The sequence below is a fragment of the Argiope bruennichi genome, chromosome 7 (assembly GCF_947563725.1).
Source record: "Argiope bruennichi chromosome 7, qqArgBrue1.1, whole genome shotgun sequence".
NCBI lineage: Eukaryota > Metazoa > Arthropoda > Arachnida > Araneae > Araneidae > Argiope > Argiope bruennichi.
The window spans coordinates 70,265,508-70,289,123 of NC_079157.1; the positions used below are offsets into that span (position 1 = coordinate 70,265,508).

General features: G+C 30.4%; 1 protein-coding gene across 1 annotated transcript in view; it reads right to left on the reverse strand.

Annotated features, from left to right (window-relative positions):
- LOC129976355 (ribosomal oxygenase 1-like) overlaps positions 1-23,616 on the reverse strand; it is a 66,541-nt gene that overhangs the window by 17,855 nt on the left and 25,070 nt on the right. Inside the window, exons 9-12 of the mRNA XM_056089882.1 lie at positions 23,346-23,377; positions 20,091-20,185; positions 13,557-13,640; positions 13,305-13,409 (exon numbers count right to left, since the gene is read on the reverse strand). Of these exons, the coding sequence (XP_055945857.1) occupies positions 13,305-13,409; positions 13,557-13,640; positions 20,091-20,185; positions 23,346-23,377 (316 nt within the window). The remainder of the gene's footprint in view (positions 1-13,304; positions 13,410-13,556; positions 13,641-20,090; positions 20,186-23,345; positions 23,378-23,616) is intronic.

Here is a 23,616-nt window from a genome sequence, read left to right on the forward strand (position 1 = left end):
ATCTCAAAAGACTGGTCTATCCAAAAAAGGATTTTTTTTTTAAATGTCATTTTTTGAGAAAAACGATCTTTTCAACGATCCTTAAACAATATACAATTAAAAGCGAATTGAAAATAATTTTTTTTTTAAGCCAACACAAGACAATATATAGAACAAAACGCATCAAATGAAATTTTATTCAAAGAACTGCTTAAAAACTTTGAAGTTTAAATTGAAGCAGAGAAAGCCCCCTCGCCCCGCCTCTTTTACCACGACATTAAGAACGATAAAACAATGCGACTCAACAATTCGAAAAAGCAATGATTGATATTGTTTTGAATTTCAGTATAATAAAAATCATTGTTACAAATTATGTCAAAATTCTTACTTTTTAGTTTTAATAATTTTTTAAAAATTACCAAAAACTGAAGGGGAAAGAACGTGCTCATTTAAACAAAATAGGTATAATTAAAAAGCAATTTTTTAAAAAAAATCTTTAAAATGGTATAAAAATAATTTTTGTCGAGATGGGTTCAAGAAATAATGATTTGCAAATGGATGGGTCATTTAAAAAGCATACCGTGAAAGAAATCTCGTTCGGTAGAAACTTACCGCTTCAAGGTAAAATCTCATCATTAGGGATCACGAATATTTTTAGAGCGGTTATTATGTAACCAATACCAAAAAGTCACAAATACAAGTGATCAATACTTTTCAAAGAGGGGTGTGATTCAAATCCTTGATACGATCTTACTGATGATATTTCGATTACAGGCTTTGGATCACGATAGAAAGTAAAACAATCGATACGATATCACTGAAATTTGCCGGAGCGGTGACTTTACTGGAAAGTAAGAAACGATACGATCTGTCCAATGGAAGCTCTCGAAAGAAATCTGTGTTTGGATTGAAAAGTGAACGTACCGGTTATTGGAATTATCGTATCGTATCATTGAATTGCATATCACTGAAATTTATCAGAGCGGTGATTTCACCGGAAAGTGCGAGGCTTCACTGGAAAGTGCGAAGTCACCGCTCCACTTTACGGGAGTGACCGATATTCGTATTTGAAGATGCGCTATTCCATACAGATCATTTTTAATTGCTCATGACATGATTGACTTTGATTACATGTACTCTGTTTACTGCTGGCGCCATCTATTGGTAGAATATAGAATATAGGACTAAAGTAAACATTTTAAAGAAATGACATATATTCTTAACTCATCTTTTCCAGTAAATGGTTCACTCTAATAAATAAATTAAATAAATAGTTTTGAGAAAAAAAAATTTAAGAAGTAAGCTGAAACAGATAAATTAATTCAATCACACGTTAATTAAGTTAGTAAATTAAGTATTAATTACAATTACTAAATTTTATATTTAATATTAAGTAATAATTTTTAATTAATAATATGATTGAAATAACAGATATTTGGAACGCATATTTAAAAATAACAATAGCAATATTATTTGTTATTCAAAAAATCGTGGTTTATGCATCTCTACTCATCATACTAGATTTTACGCGATCGACTAACATTATTACACACCGCAATTAATTACAATTCAGTATAGTAGATTAAAATCATAAGTCATTCAAGGAATTGCGCAAAACAATATATTAATGAGAATGATTATCTGATGCGTCATACTGAAGAAGATTCACTGCAATTCACTGTTTTCACAGGAGCTTCTAACATATTCAATAAATCTCTGTGGTTACCAAATTCATCCTGCTGTATTCTCATTTTCTGTTGATAGGACCGTGGCGGGTTTGGTATGAGCGAGAATAGAACATAGGACCTTATGGTTCGCAGTCCAGTAACATGACCATGATACCAAAACAATTGCTCGGGTAGCAGGGCTGTTAACTGGATTATATGCCATTCACCACAGACTCTCCCTCCAGTGAGTCGGAGGTGAGACGAACGATATGGCTGTTGAGTGGCGATGTATTTATTAGCTGTTGTCTAATGAGCCAGTACCCAGTTTAGTAGCGCCAAGCGTTATGACGAGCGTGTGTGGTTGAATGGTTGCTGATGCTGTTGCGCCAAGTGAGTCTGGCGACTTTGAGCTCGGGTAGATGGCACCACAACAGTTGTACGAAGGTTGAAGGTTCATCGTCCGATGTCACCAATGTAGCGGATTGAGATGCGCGAAGGATAGAACCTAGGACCTTATGGTTCGCAATCCAGTAACATGACCATGATACCAAAACAATTGCTCGGATAGCAGGGCTGTTAATTGGATTATATGCCATTCACCACAGGACCAATCTGTGCATTCTTCTTTTACAACATATGAAAGGTTAAACATGTGTGCAATTAAAAGACGTAATTTAATTAAATTCTTCAACATCTCAAATACTTAAAGTTTTTTTAGTGGTTAAACATTTAAAAAAAAATGTTCGTTTTTTTTTTTTTTTTTTTTTTTTTTTGTGCCACAAGTATGGCACAGTACATATCTCGTACTGACCCATCTGAATAAGTATTTCAATAAATGACAATGCACATTGTTGAAGAAAGAGCAGGCAGAAGAAAAGGCTCATTAAGCGTTATCTTAATATGTGTGTCCTCTGGATGTATTTCACCCTGGATTCCTTGCCTAGATTTTTTCATTTTCTGGGTTTTCTTTCTTGAAACACCTGATGAACAAGCCTTTAACGACTATGCTTTCGAATTATTGCATACAATATGTGGGGAAATAAAATGCTGTTTTCGCACTTCTCGAGGAAATTAAGCATTTTTTAAGCACCTTATTTCAAAATTAAGTACTTTTAAGGTGCATAACACCCTGCTGTTCTTTTCGTATTTACTTCACGTATGTAGGCGTTCGGGTCAATATGACCCGACTCATAAAACTAACCTTTCTTGTAATAATTGACAGGTGTCATTTAAGAAATGGTTTAAACAATAGTAATATAAGTTTAAAAATAGATCTAATAATATAAAGCAGTTATAAAAATAAAAAAAAAATGTTTGAAATTGAAACCTATTTTTATTTACAATTTGAATAATATTTTACATGAGATTTGCAAATGCGACTCTTACAATTGCAGCCTAATATATTAGTTTTGCTATCATTGCTCGACGGACAGAGCTTGCACCTTGCACGTTTGACACACAATGAAGTATTATCAGCAGGTCCAGATGGTATGTTTTCCCTTTTTCTCTGTATTCGTTTCACTATTTTTATTGAGTCCTCACTTCTCGGTAGGTGTGGCCTTTCTTCAATGTGTGAAAAATGAGTGATTTTCCCAGTTCTTATAAAGATAGTCTTCGTTTAGTCAATTTGCTTTCGTTCCATTCACTATGTATTGAAGTCCATAGAATAAATGCATGTATGCAGAAGTACCAAGCATGTTATAGAATACTATCATGGGCCAGCGATTTGTTTTTCTTTTACAAGTGTATGTGTTTAAAAGTTGATAAAGAGTATCCACAGCCCCTTTAGTTGAATTATAATCTAAGATCATTAATGGGTTTTTTTGTCAGGTTTGTTGCTTATTTCTTTGTCATGATGCAAAGTGCTCATAAGAATAACATTCTTGTTCTTTTTTGGGATGTAGTTCACAACTGTTGTGTCTTCTGTAAAATAAAATGAGGAGCTGTGAACTTCTTTGTTCGGCATTTGTTCAGGAAGTTCTGATTTATTTTTTCTAATATTGCCAAGCATAGTCATTTTCCGTTTTAGAAGAAGTTGTCCTATGTTGTAAAATGTGAAAAAATTATCACATGTAATTTTGTGCCCCGAATACCCTTAAGTAAGATCGCACACTACACGCATTCCCTGATTTTTCTCTGTCTTTGACCCTTGTTCTTTTCCAGTGTAAATTTGTGTTTTCAGTACATAAGAAGTTTTACTGTCACATAAAGTCATTAATTTGATCCCATATTTAGTTGGCTTACTTGGTATATATTGTTTGAAAGGACATCGGCCACGAAATCCTACTAATTGTTCATCTACAGTAATATTTTCATTCGGATTATATAATTTTGATAGAATTTCTATCCACTTTTCCCAGATATCTCGCACTGCAGCTAATTTATCCAATTTTCTTCTTTCTTGACGAGTGGATTTATTATCAAAACGATAAATGTCAAACGATCGAATAACTCTCGATATTAAGCAGGGACATTATCGCACGAAATATATTTCTGCCAGTTTCTTTATCCCATAAGTTTTTGTTGATTCTCCATATGATTTATAAACACCAGCTAACAATAATAATCCAATATATGCTTGAAAAGTTTTACTTTCAATATTATTGCACTTTTTTCCATAAACCCTTTCTCCTTCAATATTAGTCATATTTATGATTTTGTTTTAAATTGTAGAATTAAATACTAACTAAAATGCACTTTTTACGTTTGATATCCTTGTCGTTGCATAGCTTGTGACCCTTGTAGCAGTTTTTATAATATTAGCAGTGGTTGATTGAGAAGAATGTGAAGTCCACTTTATTTCACGATTCTTGGGCTGAATACTCCCTTTATAGTTCATTTGTTGAATATCGGTATCAAAATCGTTGTCAGAACTTTCACTCTCAATTTCATCACTTGTATGATTTTCATACACCGATACTTCTTCGCTGTCAGAAGCTTATATAGTTTAGCTATATCAGCGTGACTCAAATTTCAGAGATTCGCCATTTTTTGTCTCACATTCGCAGGCACAGCTCATTGCAATAAGAGCAAAGATATTGGCCCCCTGCCAATCGTATCAACCTTTCGACCTTGTATGCGCTCACTGGTCATGTGACCAAACACATAAGTCAACGAAAAAGGTTTAGAAAACGGATAAATTACAGAAACTAGTGTTAATCATTTCTTTTATATTATTCCAAGCAAAACTGAACATGAATGAGTAAATTTTTTTTTTTTTTTCATTGGGTCATATTGACCCGAACGATACGTTAGGTATAAATTGAAAAATATTCCTTCGAAATAAGACTAAACCTAAATCCCTCTAGGAGTACATATTTATATTATTTACCAAAGAAGAAAGAAGTTTCACAAAAATATCTCTGTATTATAGATTTTTACGAAGGTATAAATTTTATTTCGGGTAATATTGATCCGAACAGAACAGCAGGGTTAAAATGATTTTCAAATTTAAACATTTTTCATGGCGCTGTGGTGAAAGCTTATAAGCCAGTTAACAACTACGCTACACGAGCAATTGCTTTTGTATCATGGTCATGTTACTGGACTGTGAACCACAAGGTCCCAGGTTCTATCCTCGCTCATCCCCATTCGCAACACTGATGACCTCGGACGATGAACCTTCAACCTTCGTACAGCTGTTGTGGCGCCATCTACCCACAGCAAACCAAAGTCGTCAGACTCACTTGACGCAGCAGCCGAAGTCGCCAGACTTACTTGGCGCAACAGCATCAGCAACCACTCACCCACACACGCTCGCCATAACGCTTGGCGCTACTCAAATGGGTACAGGCGCATTAGAATCAACAGCTAATACATCACCACTCAACAGTCATATCGTTCGTCTCACCTCCGACTCACTGGAGGGAGAGTCTGTGGTGAAAGCTTATATGTACACCCAACTGTTTAAATAATCATAAAGATTATAGCCGCAGGGGCATGGAGAGGTGTTCTGGTGAAAGCTTATAAGTCAGTTAACAACTACGCTGCACGAGCAATTGCTTTTGTATCATGGTCATGTTACTGGACTGCGAATCACAAGATCCCAGGTCTATCCTCGCTCATCCCCATTCGCAACAACGCTATGCACACTGAGTGAACAATTATTTTACTAACAGAAAAAAGAACCATTTACAACCACAAAATGAAAATACTGTATCAAAGAGAAATTATACAAAAACCAGCAAATTGTCAAGTCTGATGAGAATTAAAAAAATCAGAAATAAATAAATCCAGTTACAAAATAAAATTTCCTGACTTCCTATTGCCCCTAATTCCCTAATCATTCCCAATCAGCTGGTCACGCAGAGAACAAAAAACTTGTCATATTCTATTCTAGAAAAATTACATTGGAGTATAATGTATTAAGCCCATCAAACTCTCAGATGGCTATCGACGAATTTATTACTTGCTGGCATACCGCCAGAATAGGCCTACCGCCTCCATAACATAAAATTGGCCCGTCGAGCCAGAGAGATAGCTTTATAATACTTCATACTACTTAAAGCTTAAAATACTTTAAACGGCTTTAAATCGTCAAATAGGCGCATTAAAGGCAAACATTAATAAGACAAACCTTCAAGGAATTCCAGCCTTCCGATGATTCCAAAAAGGATACTATACAGCTTAGCATTAAGCTAACATCAGTTAAAGACATTCTGCGAGGACTCAATCAATTAAAGTGTGAATTATGTGCTCTGTCTGATGATGTGGATTTAAAAGATGCTTTAGAAGTGACTCTTGAATTGGAAAATTTTGCTGAAGAAATGAAGGTAAGCTTTCTTATATTTCTTTCCAAATATGAAAACGAAAGCGAAACTGTTTGCACTATTCCAAAAGAAAATATTAAAATACCTGACTTACCTTTGCCTACATTTAGTGGAAAATTTACGAATTTGAGCTCTTCAAATCTCAGTTTATGAATGCTATTGGAAAAACTCATCACTATTAATCTTAAAAGTTCTTTTATCTCATATACAGGGTGGTAAAAAAAAAAACTTCCCCTATATATGAAACCCTAGCGGCCTATCCGCTCAACTAATCGAACCAAAATTTCAGACATGGTTGTTTGAAGGTATGCGCTGGAGATTGTGATGATTCTAAACAACGCAGCGTTCACGGTTACGGTTACAGTGAGAGAATTTTGAAATTTTCGAATGGCAACACCCACTTTTGCCTTGCGCAAATTGATCAGCGTATTGAAAAACCACAAATGGCGTTGGAACGATTAGCGTGTGACGAAAATTGCCACCGTAAAGCATATGCAAAGAAGAGCATTATAAATGACTAATGACAACACAGAGAGGAAAGAGAAAAAAAGTTTTTATTGGAATGGAAAGTCATAATTACAGGTTTTCAATGTGTTCATCTTCGCAGGCGACAACGCATTGCATTCGGGAGATTGTGGACAACAATGCCGAACGTAACATGAAAGGAGGAATCTGCATAAATTCACGTGTTATGGCATCTTGCAATTCTGACACATCTCGTGGACCAGGCGTGTACACCTTAGATTTCAGATAACCCCAGAACCAGAAATCCATAGGAATGAGTCGGGGGATCGCGGTGGCCACGAAACTGCAAAGTTACTAGAGATAACTCTATCAGCAAAGTGTTGTTGCAGCACTGGTCGAACACATTGGGCGACGTGTGGAGGACCCCCATCTTGCATCTATACAATGTCCCTAATGACATTTCGTTGCTGCAATTCAGGAATAACGGAATTCTGCAACTGTGTCAGAATTGAAAGATGCGATAACATGTGAAGTCATGCAGATTCCTCCTTTCATCTTACGTTCGGCATTGTTGTCCACAATCTCTCGAATGCAATGCGTTGTCGCTTGTGAAGATGAACACGTTGAAAACCTGTAATTATAACTTTCCATTCCAATAAAAACTTTTTTTCTCTTTCCTCTCTGTGTTTTCATTAGTCATTTATAATGCTCTTCTTTGCATATGCTTTACAGTGGCAATTTTCGTCACACGATAATCGTTCCAACGCCATTTGTGGTTTTTCAATACGCTGATCAATTTGCACAAGGAAAATGTGGGTGTTGCCATTCGAAAATTTCAAAATTTGCTCACTGTAACCTTAACCGTGAGCTCTGCGTTGTTTGGAATCATCACAATCTCCAGCGCATACCTTCAAACAACCATATCTGAAATTTTGGTTCGATTGGTTGAGCGGATAGGCCGCTAGGGTTTCATATACAGGGGAAGTTTTTTTTTGACCACCCTGTATTTTAAAAGTTCTTTAAAAAACGAAGCAGCGTTAATTCAAAGCGATCAAGATACTTCTGATTCTCTGTTGAATTCCTTAAAAAAATAGATATAAAAATAAACGCGCGTTGGTAGATATACAAATATCTGAAATCCTTTCGATTTATAAATTACATAATGAAAATCCTACTCAAATTAAATCATTAATCGATACTGTTAGAAATTATATTCGATCTTTAGAAAATCTAAAATTTGAATCTAATCCTTTATCTGATGTTATAATATTACATGTGTTAGACAATAAAATTGATAAGGAATCTCAAACATTATTCCAATTAAATATGACAACGACTGAAGTTCCCAGTTTAGAAAAACTCCTTTCATTTTTGAAATTAAGATGCATGCAACTAGAATCCGTTATTAGACCAGATTTCCCGACAAGAAATAACCCAACAAAATGTAAATAAACTTCCGTTTTCAGTGGAAATAATAATTCGTCTAGTTAAATCTCTTTTATCAAAAAACAAGCAAAATAAAAAATGCATCATGAATGAATGTAATTTTTATCATCCCTTTTTTTACCCCAATTTAAAAAATTTTCAATTCTTGAAAGGAAGGAAATTATAGAGCTGATATAAAGTATCTCAGCTCTATGGAAATTGTTCAATTAAACCATGTAAGTAATGGCTGTCTGTTAACAAATCATTCTCATAATTGCCTTCTAATATCTATATAAACTGAAAAAAAAAAAGATTAACTCAGTGCATAATATCCTACTATGTGAAGACAAAGGTATTACTAATTTAAAAAAAAAATTCTCCTGCAGCGAGAGAAGCATCTGAGTCATTAGTGACTTTGGCTTCCAAGAGCGTTTCTATTAGCAAAGGATTGCTTAATACTGCTATTATTTTTATTCGTGGTCCAAAAGGAAAAATAAACCTACGTTGTGTTTTTGATTCAGCATCGGAAAATAATATTTAACGTTGAAGGCAGAAGATATGTTACAATTAAATAAAATAAAAACCAACTCCACAGTAAGGTCTAAATAATTCTCTTTCACGAGTTAATCATTTTGCAAAGACAACTGTTTCCAACTTTGATGATACGTTTCACTTGAATGATATTGATTTTTTTCTCCACTGCATAGATAATAAAAATACATCATTCAAAGAAGATAAATATTTCGGAACTTACAATTCCTCCATGTTGTATTCTTGCGGATAAAGATTTTAATTAACTTTCAGAGATTACTTGCTTAGGAAGTGAACTCTTTTTTGATAATTTTGGTTCAAACCAAATAAAATTGCCTAACTGTAACTTTAGATAAGTGGAATCTAAATTTGGATTTATTGTCGCAGGATCGTATAATGATGAATTTTGTTGTCCCATTCATTGTTTTCTTTCGAAGTGTTTAAGTAACTAAGGGTTAAGTAATGAAACCCTTTTTAGGAATCAAATATTTCCGAAGAGCAAGCTAAATTTGACAATGAACTTTCATACTGTGAAGATCATTTTGAAAGAACGCACATTAGGAAACTTTGTGGTAGATATTGTTTCGATACCATTCAAACAAAATATTGAAGAAAATATAAATTTAGGAGATTCTAGAACCATTGCGTCTAAATCCCTTGATCAACTCTGGAGACGTCTAGACCTTGGTAACAAATTAAATCACAAATTAAATTTATTGAAGAGTGTCTTTCTTTAGATCATAAGGAAGATGTTTTGAAATTTGATGAAACAAAATCTAATGATGGATTCTTTCTTCCACACCACGGTGTATTTAGATCTGGCTCGTCCCTTAAGAGTGGTTTTCAATGGCTCACAAAAAAAATTAATCTAAATATTTCCTTTAATGATGCTCTGTGTAAAGGAGGTACATTTCAAGAAGACTTATTTTCTATAATTCTTCGTACGCGTAAACATCGTTATTTATTTAGATGTGACACATGCCGCATGTTTAGAAAAATTGAAATAAATTCCCAACAGAGACATTTTCAGAAAATCCTTTGGAAAAAGGGTCCAAACGAACCAGTTCAAATTTATAAATTGAAAACGGTCACTTATGTAACAACACCCGCATGTTACATGTCTAAGCGAGTTCTAAAGCAACTTGCTATGGATAAGAAAGATAACTTTCCCATTGCAGCTAATGTTGTTCTGCAAGATGTTTACTTGGATGATATCTTAACTGGATGCTCCAATCTCCATGAACTTGAAGCATTAAAAACTGAACTTATTCTTCTCTTTAAAAGTGCAGGAATGAGTTTGCACAAATGGAGTTTCTCACATGCAAACTGTGAGTCTCCTGACTTAAATTTCGATCAATAGTCTGAAGAAGCTGTAAAAACTTTATGTGTTTTGTGGAATAGTTCCTCAGACACCTTTTGTTTCAAAGTTTCTCTTCCTACCAATTCGATCTTCATGAAGAGAGATGTCCTCTCTCAGATCGCACGCCTATTTCACCCTCTTGGTCTTTTAGGGCCTGTACTAAATAAAATCAAATTCTTCATGCAAAAATTATGGCTACTTAAATTAGATTGGTATGAGAAACTACCTACAACAGTTTCCAATGATACACTATTGACGTGTACTATTAGAGCATCCTGTAAGAATCGCACTTCTTGGATTCGCCGATGCCTCGGAAAAGTGATTTGCAGCTGTAGTATATGTTTCTGTTCATGCAAAGAATAGTTACAAAAACTGTTACCTTCTTTGTAGTAAATCAAGGGTAGCACCGTTCAAGACTCGATCCATTCCCCAGTTGGAGTTTTCGGCTTGCCTCCTGCTGTTCAAGTTTACTAGCTGCTGCTTAAAACTGATCTTCCAGAAATAACCTTGCACTCTGATTCCACAATTGCCTTAAGTTGGATAAGGGCTTCACCTCACCTTTTAAAGACATTTGTCGCTAATAGAGTGGCAAAAATTCAAGAACTAAAAACTTTTCGTGGCTGTATATATCGTCTGAAAATAATCCAGATGACCTCCTTTCCAGAAGTTTGAATGCCCCAGACTTGGTCAAGAGTGAACTGTGGTGGAAGGGACCTGATCCTTCAAAGCTTGCACATGCTGAACATTTTCAGAACTGTACTGATGACATTAAGTAGGAATTTGAAACTCTGCTGTTCTCAGGTGAAACTGATTTATTTCATAAGATTGTTTCTGTAACTAATAACTTTTGTAAATTAATTCGAATTCTTAGTTATATTTTTAGATTCTTCAAAGATGCCAAGTCACGAAGTGACAAATGCATCACTGGGCCTTTAACTCACAAGGAGTTTACTGGAGCAGAGATATGGTTATTATGTACTGTTCAAAAAATAGAATTTCCCAGTGAATCTAAAAATTTATTCAAAGGTGAATCTTGTAATAGCAAACTTGCTTCTTTAAATTGTTTTATTGATGAAAATAATATTCGTGTTGCAGATACATTACAAAACTCTTCTTTGCCGTTCAATGAAAAATGACTTATAGTGTTGCCAAGTAAGAATGTTATAACTTTAATGATTATAAGATATTGTCATAATAAATACTTTCATATTGGTTCTAACAATTTCCTATACCATGTTCGTTGTAAATACTGACCACTTAATGGTAGAAATCTAACAAGCCAAATTGTTCACAATTGTATAATTTGTTTTAAAAATAACCCTGTGATGTCAAATCAGTTAATGGGTAATTTACCCAAAGAAAGGGTAACTCCCACTTTTCCTTTTAACAACTGTGGAGTAGATTTCTGTGGTCCATTCTTGGTAAAATACAAAAACCAGCACAAAGGAGTACTGAATAAAATTTATTTCTGCATATTTGTATGCATGGTTACGAAAGCAATCTATTTGGAATCAATGTCTGATCTTACTTCCAAAGCATTCATTACCTAAATAATTTACAAGAAAGGAGAAAATGGGAATTTAACAAAAATAATGTTGAAATAGGCACTCTTGTTTTAGTTAAAAATTAATCCCTTCCAGGTACCAAAGAGATCACAAACAGAATTACAGACATTTTTCTTGGGAAAGATAAATAAATTAGAGTTGTGAATATTAAACTTCCCGATAGAAAAATAATTAAAAGAAATATCAGAGATGTTTGTATTTTACCTACTGTATAAAAAAATGTTCTAATTATTAATTATCATTCATATATTACATATATATCAGTGCATTTGCATTTACTTGTTAATTTTTTTTTTTTTTTTTTTGCTTATATTTCATTTGAATTAACATGCATTATTGTATTTTTGTTCTCAAATTTGTGTTCATTTATCTGTTGAAATTAGTATTTAAATGGGGCCCCGGATGTTTGTACCACCTGCTACTTCCTGTTTGAATGTGTCGTGTCGCCCCTATACCCTGTTAAAAAGTACTTCACTTTACCAGTCCTACTCATACAGATTAGATATGCTTTTACTTTCCTTGAAATTGTTGTTTCCTTTATTATGAGTATTAATAGCAATAAATTTAATTTTTATAATTAATATGAATAACGTCCATTACTCTCGAATTGTTCGCTATTGACGAATTTATTACTTGCTGGCATACCACCAGAATTAGGCTTACCGCCGCCATAACAATAACAATGTGAAGGGGGGGGGAGAGAAATAAAGTATGAAGAATAATTTTTAGTGAAAGGTAAAAACTTTCTCACTTTTCACTTATTTACTACACTTTGATCACAGATGTAAGACAAAAAGAATATTTTCAGATGCATGTCTACAACATTTAAATATATTTGCTGGACTATTTAAGCCCAAAATAATCCTGCCTCTTGACAAATTGTAAGGCTTGTGCATCTTACCACTAAAGAGCAGAAATCAATTAATTTGTAGATTAGCTAGCTAATCTGCACATTAAGTAGAGATATTTAAAGTGTGGTAAATGTTTTTTATTTCTCAAATTACCAAGGTAAATATGAGAAAGCGATTTACGAAGAACCTTTTCTTCCTTTTACTCACCAATTCAGTGCTTGCTTGCAAATTTTCTGCTTTTAAAAAAATTACAAAGAAAATTCGAGTGCTAACAGGCGCAACAAATTTGAAAACAGGGTAGTTATGTCACACACTGCCAGCCGATCGAAATTATGAGAAATAAAAGATACCAGTGACAATCAAAATTGGCATAACTTAACTGAAAGTGGATGCAACAGGGAAAGGAATTGTGAGAAAGAAACTTTTTTCTTCTAACTTGATACAGGAGCTTCTAATGTACACATTAGTATACCTAGTTAATTTGTGCATTAATGGCTTTCAAATTTGAATGGTAACATACATATTAGATTTATTATTATCAAACCCCTGACTCATATATAAGAGAATAAACTACTCAGTAATTAATACCACAGTTGTTAAGACAACATTTGAAATCACTACATAACTCTCATTAAATATATTGTGCGAAAAACTGACTGGCATTGAAAAAATATTTAGACGAATGTACTCACCGTTCCACAATATGGATATCCCATATAATTTGTATAATCCTTTGGAAGAGATTTACGAAATTCAACATCATTGGTCATAGCAGTCTGAACAGCGTCTCTGAAAGCCTGTAGTAAAATATTTAAGCATTACAATCAAATACAACTAAATAAATTCATACACATAGCAAAAAAAAATATTTGTAATATTTTCATCAGACATTTAAAAACAAACTAAACTAAATAAATCATATAAAACAACTACTAGACACTTACAATTTGTAGCAAATCACCCCAAGTATTCATTTGGTTAGTGGATACAGTAAGATGCAAAGAATGTGTGTCAGGATCTGCTCTAGCCTGCAAGAAAAAAATTTAAAAAGTTTTCACACATGAAAATGAATACTATACAAAAATTGCTGCGTCTAACTGTGACTAATTTTTCAACTTTAAGCAACAACTCAATTATTTAAACCGCAAGTTTTAATTGTAATTTAATCATCAATGGCTTATTGGACCAAGGCAAAAATAGGTTGAGGCTTAAATAGCAGGAAGAAACTCAAACTTCGCAAGCATTAACCGGAAATTAGTAGACTGATGTGTGCATTAGAAATGAACTCTTCATTGTTATCAAATAGCCTTTTGCAGGTTTTTCCTCCCAAGCAACACAAAAATAAGTCAATTCTCCTTGAATGAAATCCAGAAAAGCATCTTATCCTCATACATATGAGTTAATTCAAACTTCTATCAAAGTAAATACCTAGGTATTTTATGTTGTTTTGGCTGGCACAAGCTATTATACTTCTTCCTTATCATGGGTTATTAGCAAGTTACACACAAACAAGTGAGATCAATTAACAATATATATATGAGCCGTTTATTTTGAAAGTGGGGCAAATCTATTTTGGGGGAAGAAAAAAAAAAAAAAAAAAAAGGAGATAATGGCAGTTATAGATAAAACTTGTTATGATCTTTTTATGAGTAAAAAAGCTATAGTAAAATAAGATTTCGATTCTAGTATTTTGGAGATGGAAGTTTCAGCTCTTAACAGTATTGAAAATCTGTTTATTTTAATCTTGAATAAAATTCAAATTGATTATTCCTACGTATAAACTGAAATATATAATTTCATTAAAAATCTTAATAAAACTGAATTGTTTGTTGTTATGTTATATTTTATACTAGAATATTCTTGGTTTTGTTTCCCTTTTTATCAAATGAATAAATATTTATAAAAATTTGAATAGTATTTTGTTTTTATTCTTAAAAAAAAGCTTATGCAACTGAAATATTATTTCCCAATTGAATGATTGCAATAATTCTTTAATTTTGAAAGAGAGGCAAGTTCATTTACTTATAATGGAACTCTTATTTTTTTTTTAATCAGCACAGTAAACACTATTGGATTATAAACCAACCTTATCTGGTACCACAAAATACAAAAAATATATCTATTAACACTTACCAATATTTTTAAATTTATTGAAACCCAAACCTTTAAATATCTTGCATTAACAAAAAATGAATTTGCCCTATTTTCAAAATAAACGACTCGATTTTGAAAGTGAGGCAAGTCAATTTAGTTTTAATGGAAATCTTATTTTTTTAGTCAGCACTGTAAACACTATTGGATTATAAACTTACATTATCTGGTTCCACAAAATACAAAAAATATATCTGTTAATACTTACCAATATTTTTACTTGCCCCATTTTCAAAATAAATGGCTCATATATTATATATATATATATTATTTAGATAATATTTGCTTAATTTTCTTGAATGCAAAAATGATAAATGATTTAAAAGGAATAATCCAAAAAGGAAAATACACAGTACATTTTTGTAATGCATTTTTAAAAAAATATAAATTCAAATCATGAATATACATTATTCAAAATAAGTAAATGAAAATAAAAGATGCAATCATTTTGAGAAAAAAACTCTGAAAATAAATCTCAAGTAAATTACAAATACATTGCTATTTACTTTACAAAATACAAAAGTAAAAAAAAATATGCATATTAATAAAAATCTATAACATTTAACACAAATTACATTCAATATTAAGTTTTGCAAGGTAATCCTGGTTAATAACGAAGTTCTAGATAAAGCCCCATTACATATTCTTTATAGCAGACTAACATTTTTGAAGCAAAAATATTATCATGAGTTTTTTTATTTTATGAAATTAGAATGTAAATAGCTCACAATATTATGAACTGTCAATTTCAAAGGGATGGAACAAGATCTTTCAGTAGAGCTACTAGAATCTCCACCAATATATTTTTAAATAATTTTCTTATCCATTTTATACAAAGTATAAAAAGGTTAATTTATTGTATAAGGTTTTACCTTTTCAAAAGGTATATAAGCTTTCAAACGCAGGTGTGTTTATAAGAATCAGTTAAAAAAGTTCACATAATATTATCCTTGATTTTTTCTAAGAGTGATAAAATCAAGGTGCCAAGAAAGATATTTCTCGGCACATAAATTGTTCATGTTATCTATAACATAACTAAAACCAGTTTCATCATCTGAAATACCATCAGGGGCAGAAGAATAAGTTTTTTTTAAACAAGGAATATGTTATTAATAATTTCAGATTGATCTGAAGTTAATAAAATTCTTAATTGCCTGAATCCTTTTTTAAATATTTATAAAATATTTGAATAACAATAAAAATGATTTAATTGGACACGGCTACAGTAATTTATAAATGAATAATATTTAATAATGATAACATAAGCAAAATAACACTTAATAAAATGAAATAATTAAATCTAAAAATCCATAAAAAGTTTTTTTCATTATTTAATTTTCTCGAAAGTGAACAATCTTTTATAATATGTGATTATATAAAAAAACATGGAAAATTAAATCAAATTTATTTTTAAAAGCCTTCTTCCAAGGAAAAAAAATTATCTTTGATAGTAGTACTGTGAAGAATATTAGAGCTTTCACCATTTTCAAGTGAAGAAATTTTGATGAAATAATTTCGTATATATTCTTCCATTTCTTGTTGTTGTTGACTAGTTTGCCACATGTGGTTTGACAACTTAAAACCATGACTTGGACATTTTGACTGCTTGCAATGTATTAAGGAGATTTTTTAACTATCATATTTATTAATATCCAGCTCACTGCAACCATTAAAAAATGGTGAAGCCTTTTGCTGACAAAACTTTCACTCAATTTTTCACCGACTGGGGGAGGGGGGTATCAGTAGCTCGATTTCAGTCATGGCTGTTTGAGGCGTCTACTATATGAAAAACTCAATAATACCTTACATCAAAACCTCATTTTATCTTATCTTTACTCAGATTATTTCCTTTTATCATCTAGATTTAATTTCATAGTCTTCTATATTACTAGCTATTGTACATATTTTCCTATTTTTACTTAGCTCATTTTGTAGCAACTTTTTTCTCAGTACATCTGGTCAAAAATACAGAAATAAGTTCTGTTCAATTTCTAGTTTTTTTTTTTTTTTTTTTTTACAATTGCACACAATTTATTAAATGATACTTTTTTACACTATTTCCAACGTGAAAATGAATTTTTTATACATTTATTTAATTTTACTATTAAAATTTCGGTGACTAACAAAATGCAAGGAAGTCAATAAAAATAAATAAATTTGCATGTTAACAACTGTAATTTTTCAGTTTTACTGGAAAACTTATAAAAAACTCATTATTAAAGAAATAATAAGTATTGATAAAGATGCAGAAATTTTATTACATTTAATTAGATCAATAAATGATTGCAAAACTCATCAAATGAGTATCAAACCTTAAAGACTATCGTTTTAAGATACAATTTAATTAAATTTATTTTCTTTGTTAATCAATTCAATTTCTGAAAATACTCACTGCATTTCATTTCAGTTCAGATCAGAATCTATATTTAAAATTGCCAAAGGTTTATAGAAAATATCAAATTAAAAAAAAGTAGTATCAATAAATAAGATATGACACTGGCTTGAAAGGAAAAAAAATGTTGCATTTCATAATAATGAATGGTGACAAGAATAAATATCGACAGGCAAAATACAATTTGTTTATAACTGAAAAATAAAAAAAAATTACACATAAAGTATTCAAAATGTGTAAAATATTGTACAATTAATTTTTAAAAGAAAATTAATGAATGAAAAACAACTCTAAAAATGTATTTAAAAAATCCTATGAAAAAAAAAAAAAACTGAACAAAAGATATACTGTACTAAGAAGTTATGGTTATGCATAAAGTTTATTTATATATTATTTATAAACTCTTTTTTTATTTTTGGAGCTAAAAATGCAGGCTTTCTTTTATATTTAAATCTATTATTTTTCTCCATTCCCAAAATTTTTTCCTTACTCCTCCTTTAATGGGGAATTATTCTTTAGCGCTCTTCTCATCTATTATTTGTTTATTATCAAGTATATTTTTAACTAATTCATTTTTTCAAAGTGAATAATAGAGACCAACAAATGTTTATACAAGTGCTATAATTTGATCAAGTAAGATTTAATGGCGCAAAACCCAGATTTGATTACGCTGCATCAATGCATGCCAAAATATAAATAATGATGGTTATATTAAATTGCATATTAATTGTTATATAAAAATGGTTATTTATGTAGCCTCTTAAAAGTAACTTTTCCCCATTAATAGCTGGATCAATTGAAAAGATAAAGGATTTATTTAGAATTAGTTTCATTTGCAAATAATTAGCACAGTGTGCCCAGGATTTTTTAAAAACTTTATAAAGAAATTCTTCTTTTATACAGTCATTAGGCTGATTTATTATGACAAATTAAGTTCCTCCACCTCATTAACATTATACTCAAATCGATATGACTTATATCATTCATTATATTAATACTTAAGACCTCTTTTGAACTTTAACCTTGGAACAATTTTTACTTCGTTAAACAAAATTAAAAATATATATATATACTTGTCACGGCCTTCAAACAGCTTATGAATAAATAGCTGCTTAGACTGAAACAAATATGCACACGTATTTTATTAAGAGGTAAAATTGCAACATAAAAATGGAGATTCATGAGAGTCTTCCTCCTACAGTAAAACAATTTTTATCTTTTCTATTCTATCTTTCCACTTTCCATCCTCAATCATAATTTTTTAATGATAACTTCATTAATGTTTCATTGGTTTGTGCTCGGTTTCTTGAATCAATATAGAGCACACTGTAAAAAAATACACTGATTTCTCATTACTATTAAGGAATGCATAATAAAAAAGAGTCAGAGCCTCAATTGGTATAACATGCTCACTACGACATTGTAATACGATAGTCAATAATGGAAAAACATACAACAAATTTTGTATGGATCATATTTCAACTAGTCATTTTGTAATGTCAGCCAACCCTTTTGTATCATTAAGAATATCCCTCATTAATAAATTTTCAAGCAAAGAGTTAAACTTTTTTCTTTAGTTGCTGTTATGGGTATGAAGACATGAATCATCAGCAACATGCAACAAATAAGGGATCCTTTATTTAATTATTCTTGCTTTAACTGCACCCCTAATAATTTTATTTACTCATAACTTTATTTACTGAAGAAAAGAAAAGGTAAATTAAAAATACTGAAAGCATTATAGCTTGTAGCTTCATCTAAATTTAATGAAAACTGTCATAGTCTTGTAAAAATGCTTTTGTAATACAAAATTCTATTTTGTAAGATGTATAATTTCTATTTAATGACAAGTGATTTAAAGTTTTTTTTTTTTTAATCTTTAGCTAAAATTTTGCTAACATTCACCAGATCATGAGACGTTAATGTGTTGCAATAATATCCAAAATTCAGGAAAACATCTTTTATAAAAATCTTCTCCATGTGTTTCTTAGCTTTTATCTGGTCCACTATTACATCAAATCCTCTTTTACTAAAATAAATAAAAACGGACATGAGTTTTTTTAATACTTTCTTCAATATATATAGATTTGCCTCAAGTTTTAAGTCAATCTTTTTTCCTAGGCAATCACAACAGATTTAAATTTTTTTTTTTTTTATCAATATCCTGCAATTTCGGTCAATCGGACATAACAGTTGTCATCCTCATGACAGACAAATGTAAGGAAACAAAAATGGGGGAAAAAAGAAAAAAAATTGGAAAAATAAAATGGTTATTTATATGAAGAGCTAACGACCTTTTCCCCTTACACTCATTGTTAAATGAAATAAAATGAAAGTTGGAAATGGAAATCTGAATGAAATGAACTTCATTTCATTCCAAACATTTCTTGACAGGATGATACAAAAGGTGAGAAAGAAAATAACACTAGTTTCAGACTTATTTTTCAATGCTGAAAATCGATTCTGAAACTCAAACAAACCGTATTCTTCCCTCCATCCACCACTCAGATTCAGCAATCAGCAGGATTATGCAATATCCAATGAATTAGACACGCTCAATTTATAAATTCATATAAAATCTGCACACAGTGTTATGTGTGTCTTATGTACATACTTCCTTAAGTATGTTAACAAAGATATTAATACAGATTTACACCAATGCCAAAAATGATTTTTAAAAAATCCAAAAATACTGAAATCTGCAGAAATGTGTTGTTTGTAATAATTATCCACACTTGTTAATTATTTTTTTTTTTAAATTGTCACTTAATAATTTAAATGTACGAAGGAAGAAAGGAGAAGGAGGAAAGGAAGGAGGATTGATATTTTCATACTTTAAAGTTTTAACAGTTTGGATATCACCAAAACGTCTACTACTCAAAGATTTTAATACATGTAGTAATAATAAAATTTTCAGAAGATCAACATATCATACTTGATGAATAAAGCCACGAGGAAAATACAGCAAATCTCCAGGATTAACTTCCACTTCCATGCAGGGTTCTCCAAGCGCAGCCTCATCCAAGTCAGCTAGAAATAAATTGCATGTAAGCATAAATAAAATTTCAAAAAATTTAAGTGAATTTAAAAATAGCATATTTATTATTCGTATTGTAATGCAAAAAACTTTTTTTATTACTTATTTATTAACAATACAAAAAGTGAGAGAATCATAAATTATCTTTATAATGAATTAATTAGAAGCAATGTAATTCAATATTTAGATTTGAAAAATACTAAAAATGTTTTGTTGATAGTATTAAAAGAACCAAAGATTACTATTGCCATAACTTTTTCTAAATTATTAAAAAAAATTTCAAAAAGAGTGTGTTAGTGATGCTTGAAAATAAAAACATCTTTTGAATAATTATAAAAAAGAAATTTTTTTGAAATGATATAATGAAGCAAAATTGTTTGATTATGCAAAAATGAATAAATAGTATCTGCATTTCTTGGATCTTTTATAATAGAAGAAAAACAAGTGAGAGATTACAGAAACAAACAAGATAATTTGAATCTTTTTAAAATCACGAAAAGTACAACAACAAAAATTATATTTTACAATATTTTTAAACACCATTAAAATGAAATGGAAATTGCAAACAAATTTATTTTATATAATTAATTTTTTTAATTTAAAGCTGCTGTAAAAATTATTTTTATATGTTTACAGGGTTGCCACTCAAATCTATAAAAACCCTGTACACATATGCATTATAAGAGGAAATACACATGCAGGACTAATGTGCCATTTATAATGGAATAAAAATAATCTGTAGTTTTACTGAGTGGAGAAAAAAAAAAAAAAAAAAAAAAACAAGAAACGGAAGCATTGATTTAACATTACTTGAAATAATAGAACATTAAAAGAATGTTTATATTTACATACAGAAAAAAAAAAATTCTCTTTATTTATTGCCTAAAATTTTGTACGCCCAAATTCGTATATTAAGAAGAGAGGACATATTTATTGTCTCTTGTGCTCTTTGATTTTAAGTAACACAAAATTAAGGACTTGGGTAAAATAAAAAGGAACAATTAAAATACCTCCAAGAAAATTTATGACATTTATACATAGTTCTTAGATCGATTCAAAAACCTTCTTTCAAATTTTCAACAAGCATATACTTGTTGATGTGAAATTCACTTTTCACATCTGCATTACCATGTAACAACACAATTTATTTTTATGATATCTCAAAAATCAGGAAATTCTTTGGATTTCAAAATATTAGAATAAAAATTATCTAAACAAATTTCTTCATTATATAAATACAGCTGTTCTTTGTGCTAATTTTTAAATTCTCCAAGAAAATTAGAAATTGAATCTCAGCATGTTTTGAACATACTAGGAAATTTTTGCTTTGGTTATAAATAAATTGAAGTAAATCAATCATTTGTTTTTCATAATAATGCATTGATTCTTCAATAAGATGATACAATATATAGCTTTTAAAACAGTAAGATTTTTAGGCATGCATTCAAATATTTTTTTATAATATTCTTCAGAAAAATAAAGCACTCTGCTAACCCCCTCCCTTCAGTAGCTCCACTAATAATCAAGAAACTTGTAATCATTATTCCAATATCAATATTTTTTTCTCAATCTTAAATTTTTGCGACCATTAAGCTCTATAAAAAGTAAGTGTTTAACGTTTTTGTTTCTTTGATTATGCTTCTTTTGACAATATTTTTTTTTGTCAATTTTTAAACTAAAATGTAAAGATTTTCCTTTAAAGAAAGGAACTACTGGTTCAGATATCTGAATTTTTTAAAGAAATGATGGTAGAATATTAGCAACATAAGAGAAGTTAATTTTAGCCAAATTCAATTTATCCTGACAAGAATTTATTATATTATCAATTGCAATAGATCCAGGCAAAGTTTTGTTTACAAAGAAAATTATGCTTTTTTATGTTACCAAAAACTTTTAGAGTATTTTCATAAACACTAACATTTTCTAACTAGTGGATAGAAAAAAATTTCAATCAAAATTCAATAGATCCAGTAACTGGACATAAACACATCTAGCCGGGCTATCTTTAAATATTCTATACATTACTTTTAGAGTAATATCTACTTTCCATCCAATAGATTTGTGTTCATAGTGGAATGCTCAACAGAATATGTGTAGTCCACAAGTACCTAGATCTAAAACTTTACATCCATTTTTGCATGAAATTTCTTCTTTGACACATTCAAAAAATTTTTAAATTACATTTGGTCCCTCCATACTGATTTGTAAAAATGAATGTATGCCCAAACTTTATAGAATTTCCCCATTTGGTATTTTTGTGAAATGTGCTTTAAAGCTTCGTCAAAGCCTAGTACAGATCTTTTATTGTTTAAAGGTTTCTTAAGAGTGTCGAAAAAATGTTGCTAATCTGTAACAAATAATGTAAGACATTTCTTGGCTATTTCACTATCAGAAAACATATGTGGAAATATGTTTTAATGTCATAAAAGTTCAGTTTTAAATGTTTGTTCTTGAATTAAAATATTCAAAAGCAGCTAATTTGCAGACATTTATTCTCTCACTCAGTTATAGCAGTTCTCACACATTCTCATTAACTGCAATTTGCCTCTGAAATTGAAATTAGACTGATCTATATAGAAAAAAAAAAAAAGAAAGCGAATAGAAATGGGGCGAGTTTCCATAGTTAAACAGTTTCATTTTTTTATGCTATGACTATGATCTTTTATTCTTGCGATGTTCAGAGATCAATAAGATAATCAATTTTTAAATGGGAAAAAAAAAAAAAAAAAACTAAGTAACTCAAATTTTTTTGTACTTTTCAGAGTTTTATAATTAATTTTCAAATTTCCTCGCATGTTCCCTATTTTTTACATGACTTTTTAAATACCTGATATTTTCCCAGTTCTGATGGTGCTATGACAACCCTGGATTAAAACTTTTTAAAGTAATTGCTGAAAAAAGTCAGCATTAACATCTACTTTTAATTATAACTGGAGAAAAAAAAACTGCTTCAAGAAGCAAATTCCTACATCAGAAAGCATTTCTGTGTGAAATTCTACAGTTTCCTGAGTAACTGCTATTTTTTAGAAAATTAACAGATATACATTTACCTATTTGTTTTTATTATTAGAGATAGACATAATATACATTAAATTTCTTGCAAGTATAAATACAGTTACTAAGATATTCATAAATATAAAAAAGTGCTCTTACCACTTGAAGCCGTTGCAAGCTCATCCTTTTCACTGCAAAAGAAAGTATGTTGTACATAACTATAACTATTTTAAAAGTAAAAGAAAATGACAAAAATTTCCTTACATATAAATATATGAATAATGTCTAGTAATATAAAATCACTATGTACATGATATATTAATTTTAAACTGAATCTTTATTTTTGATCCATTCATATTTTGTGTTTTTAATCTTGTTTGTCAAAAAAATTACTTTCTATTACTTCAAAAAGTTATAAATAAAATCAGTT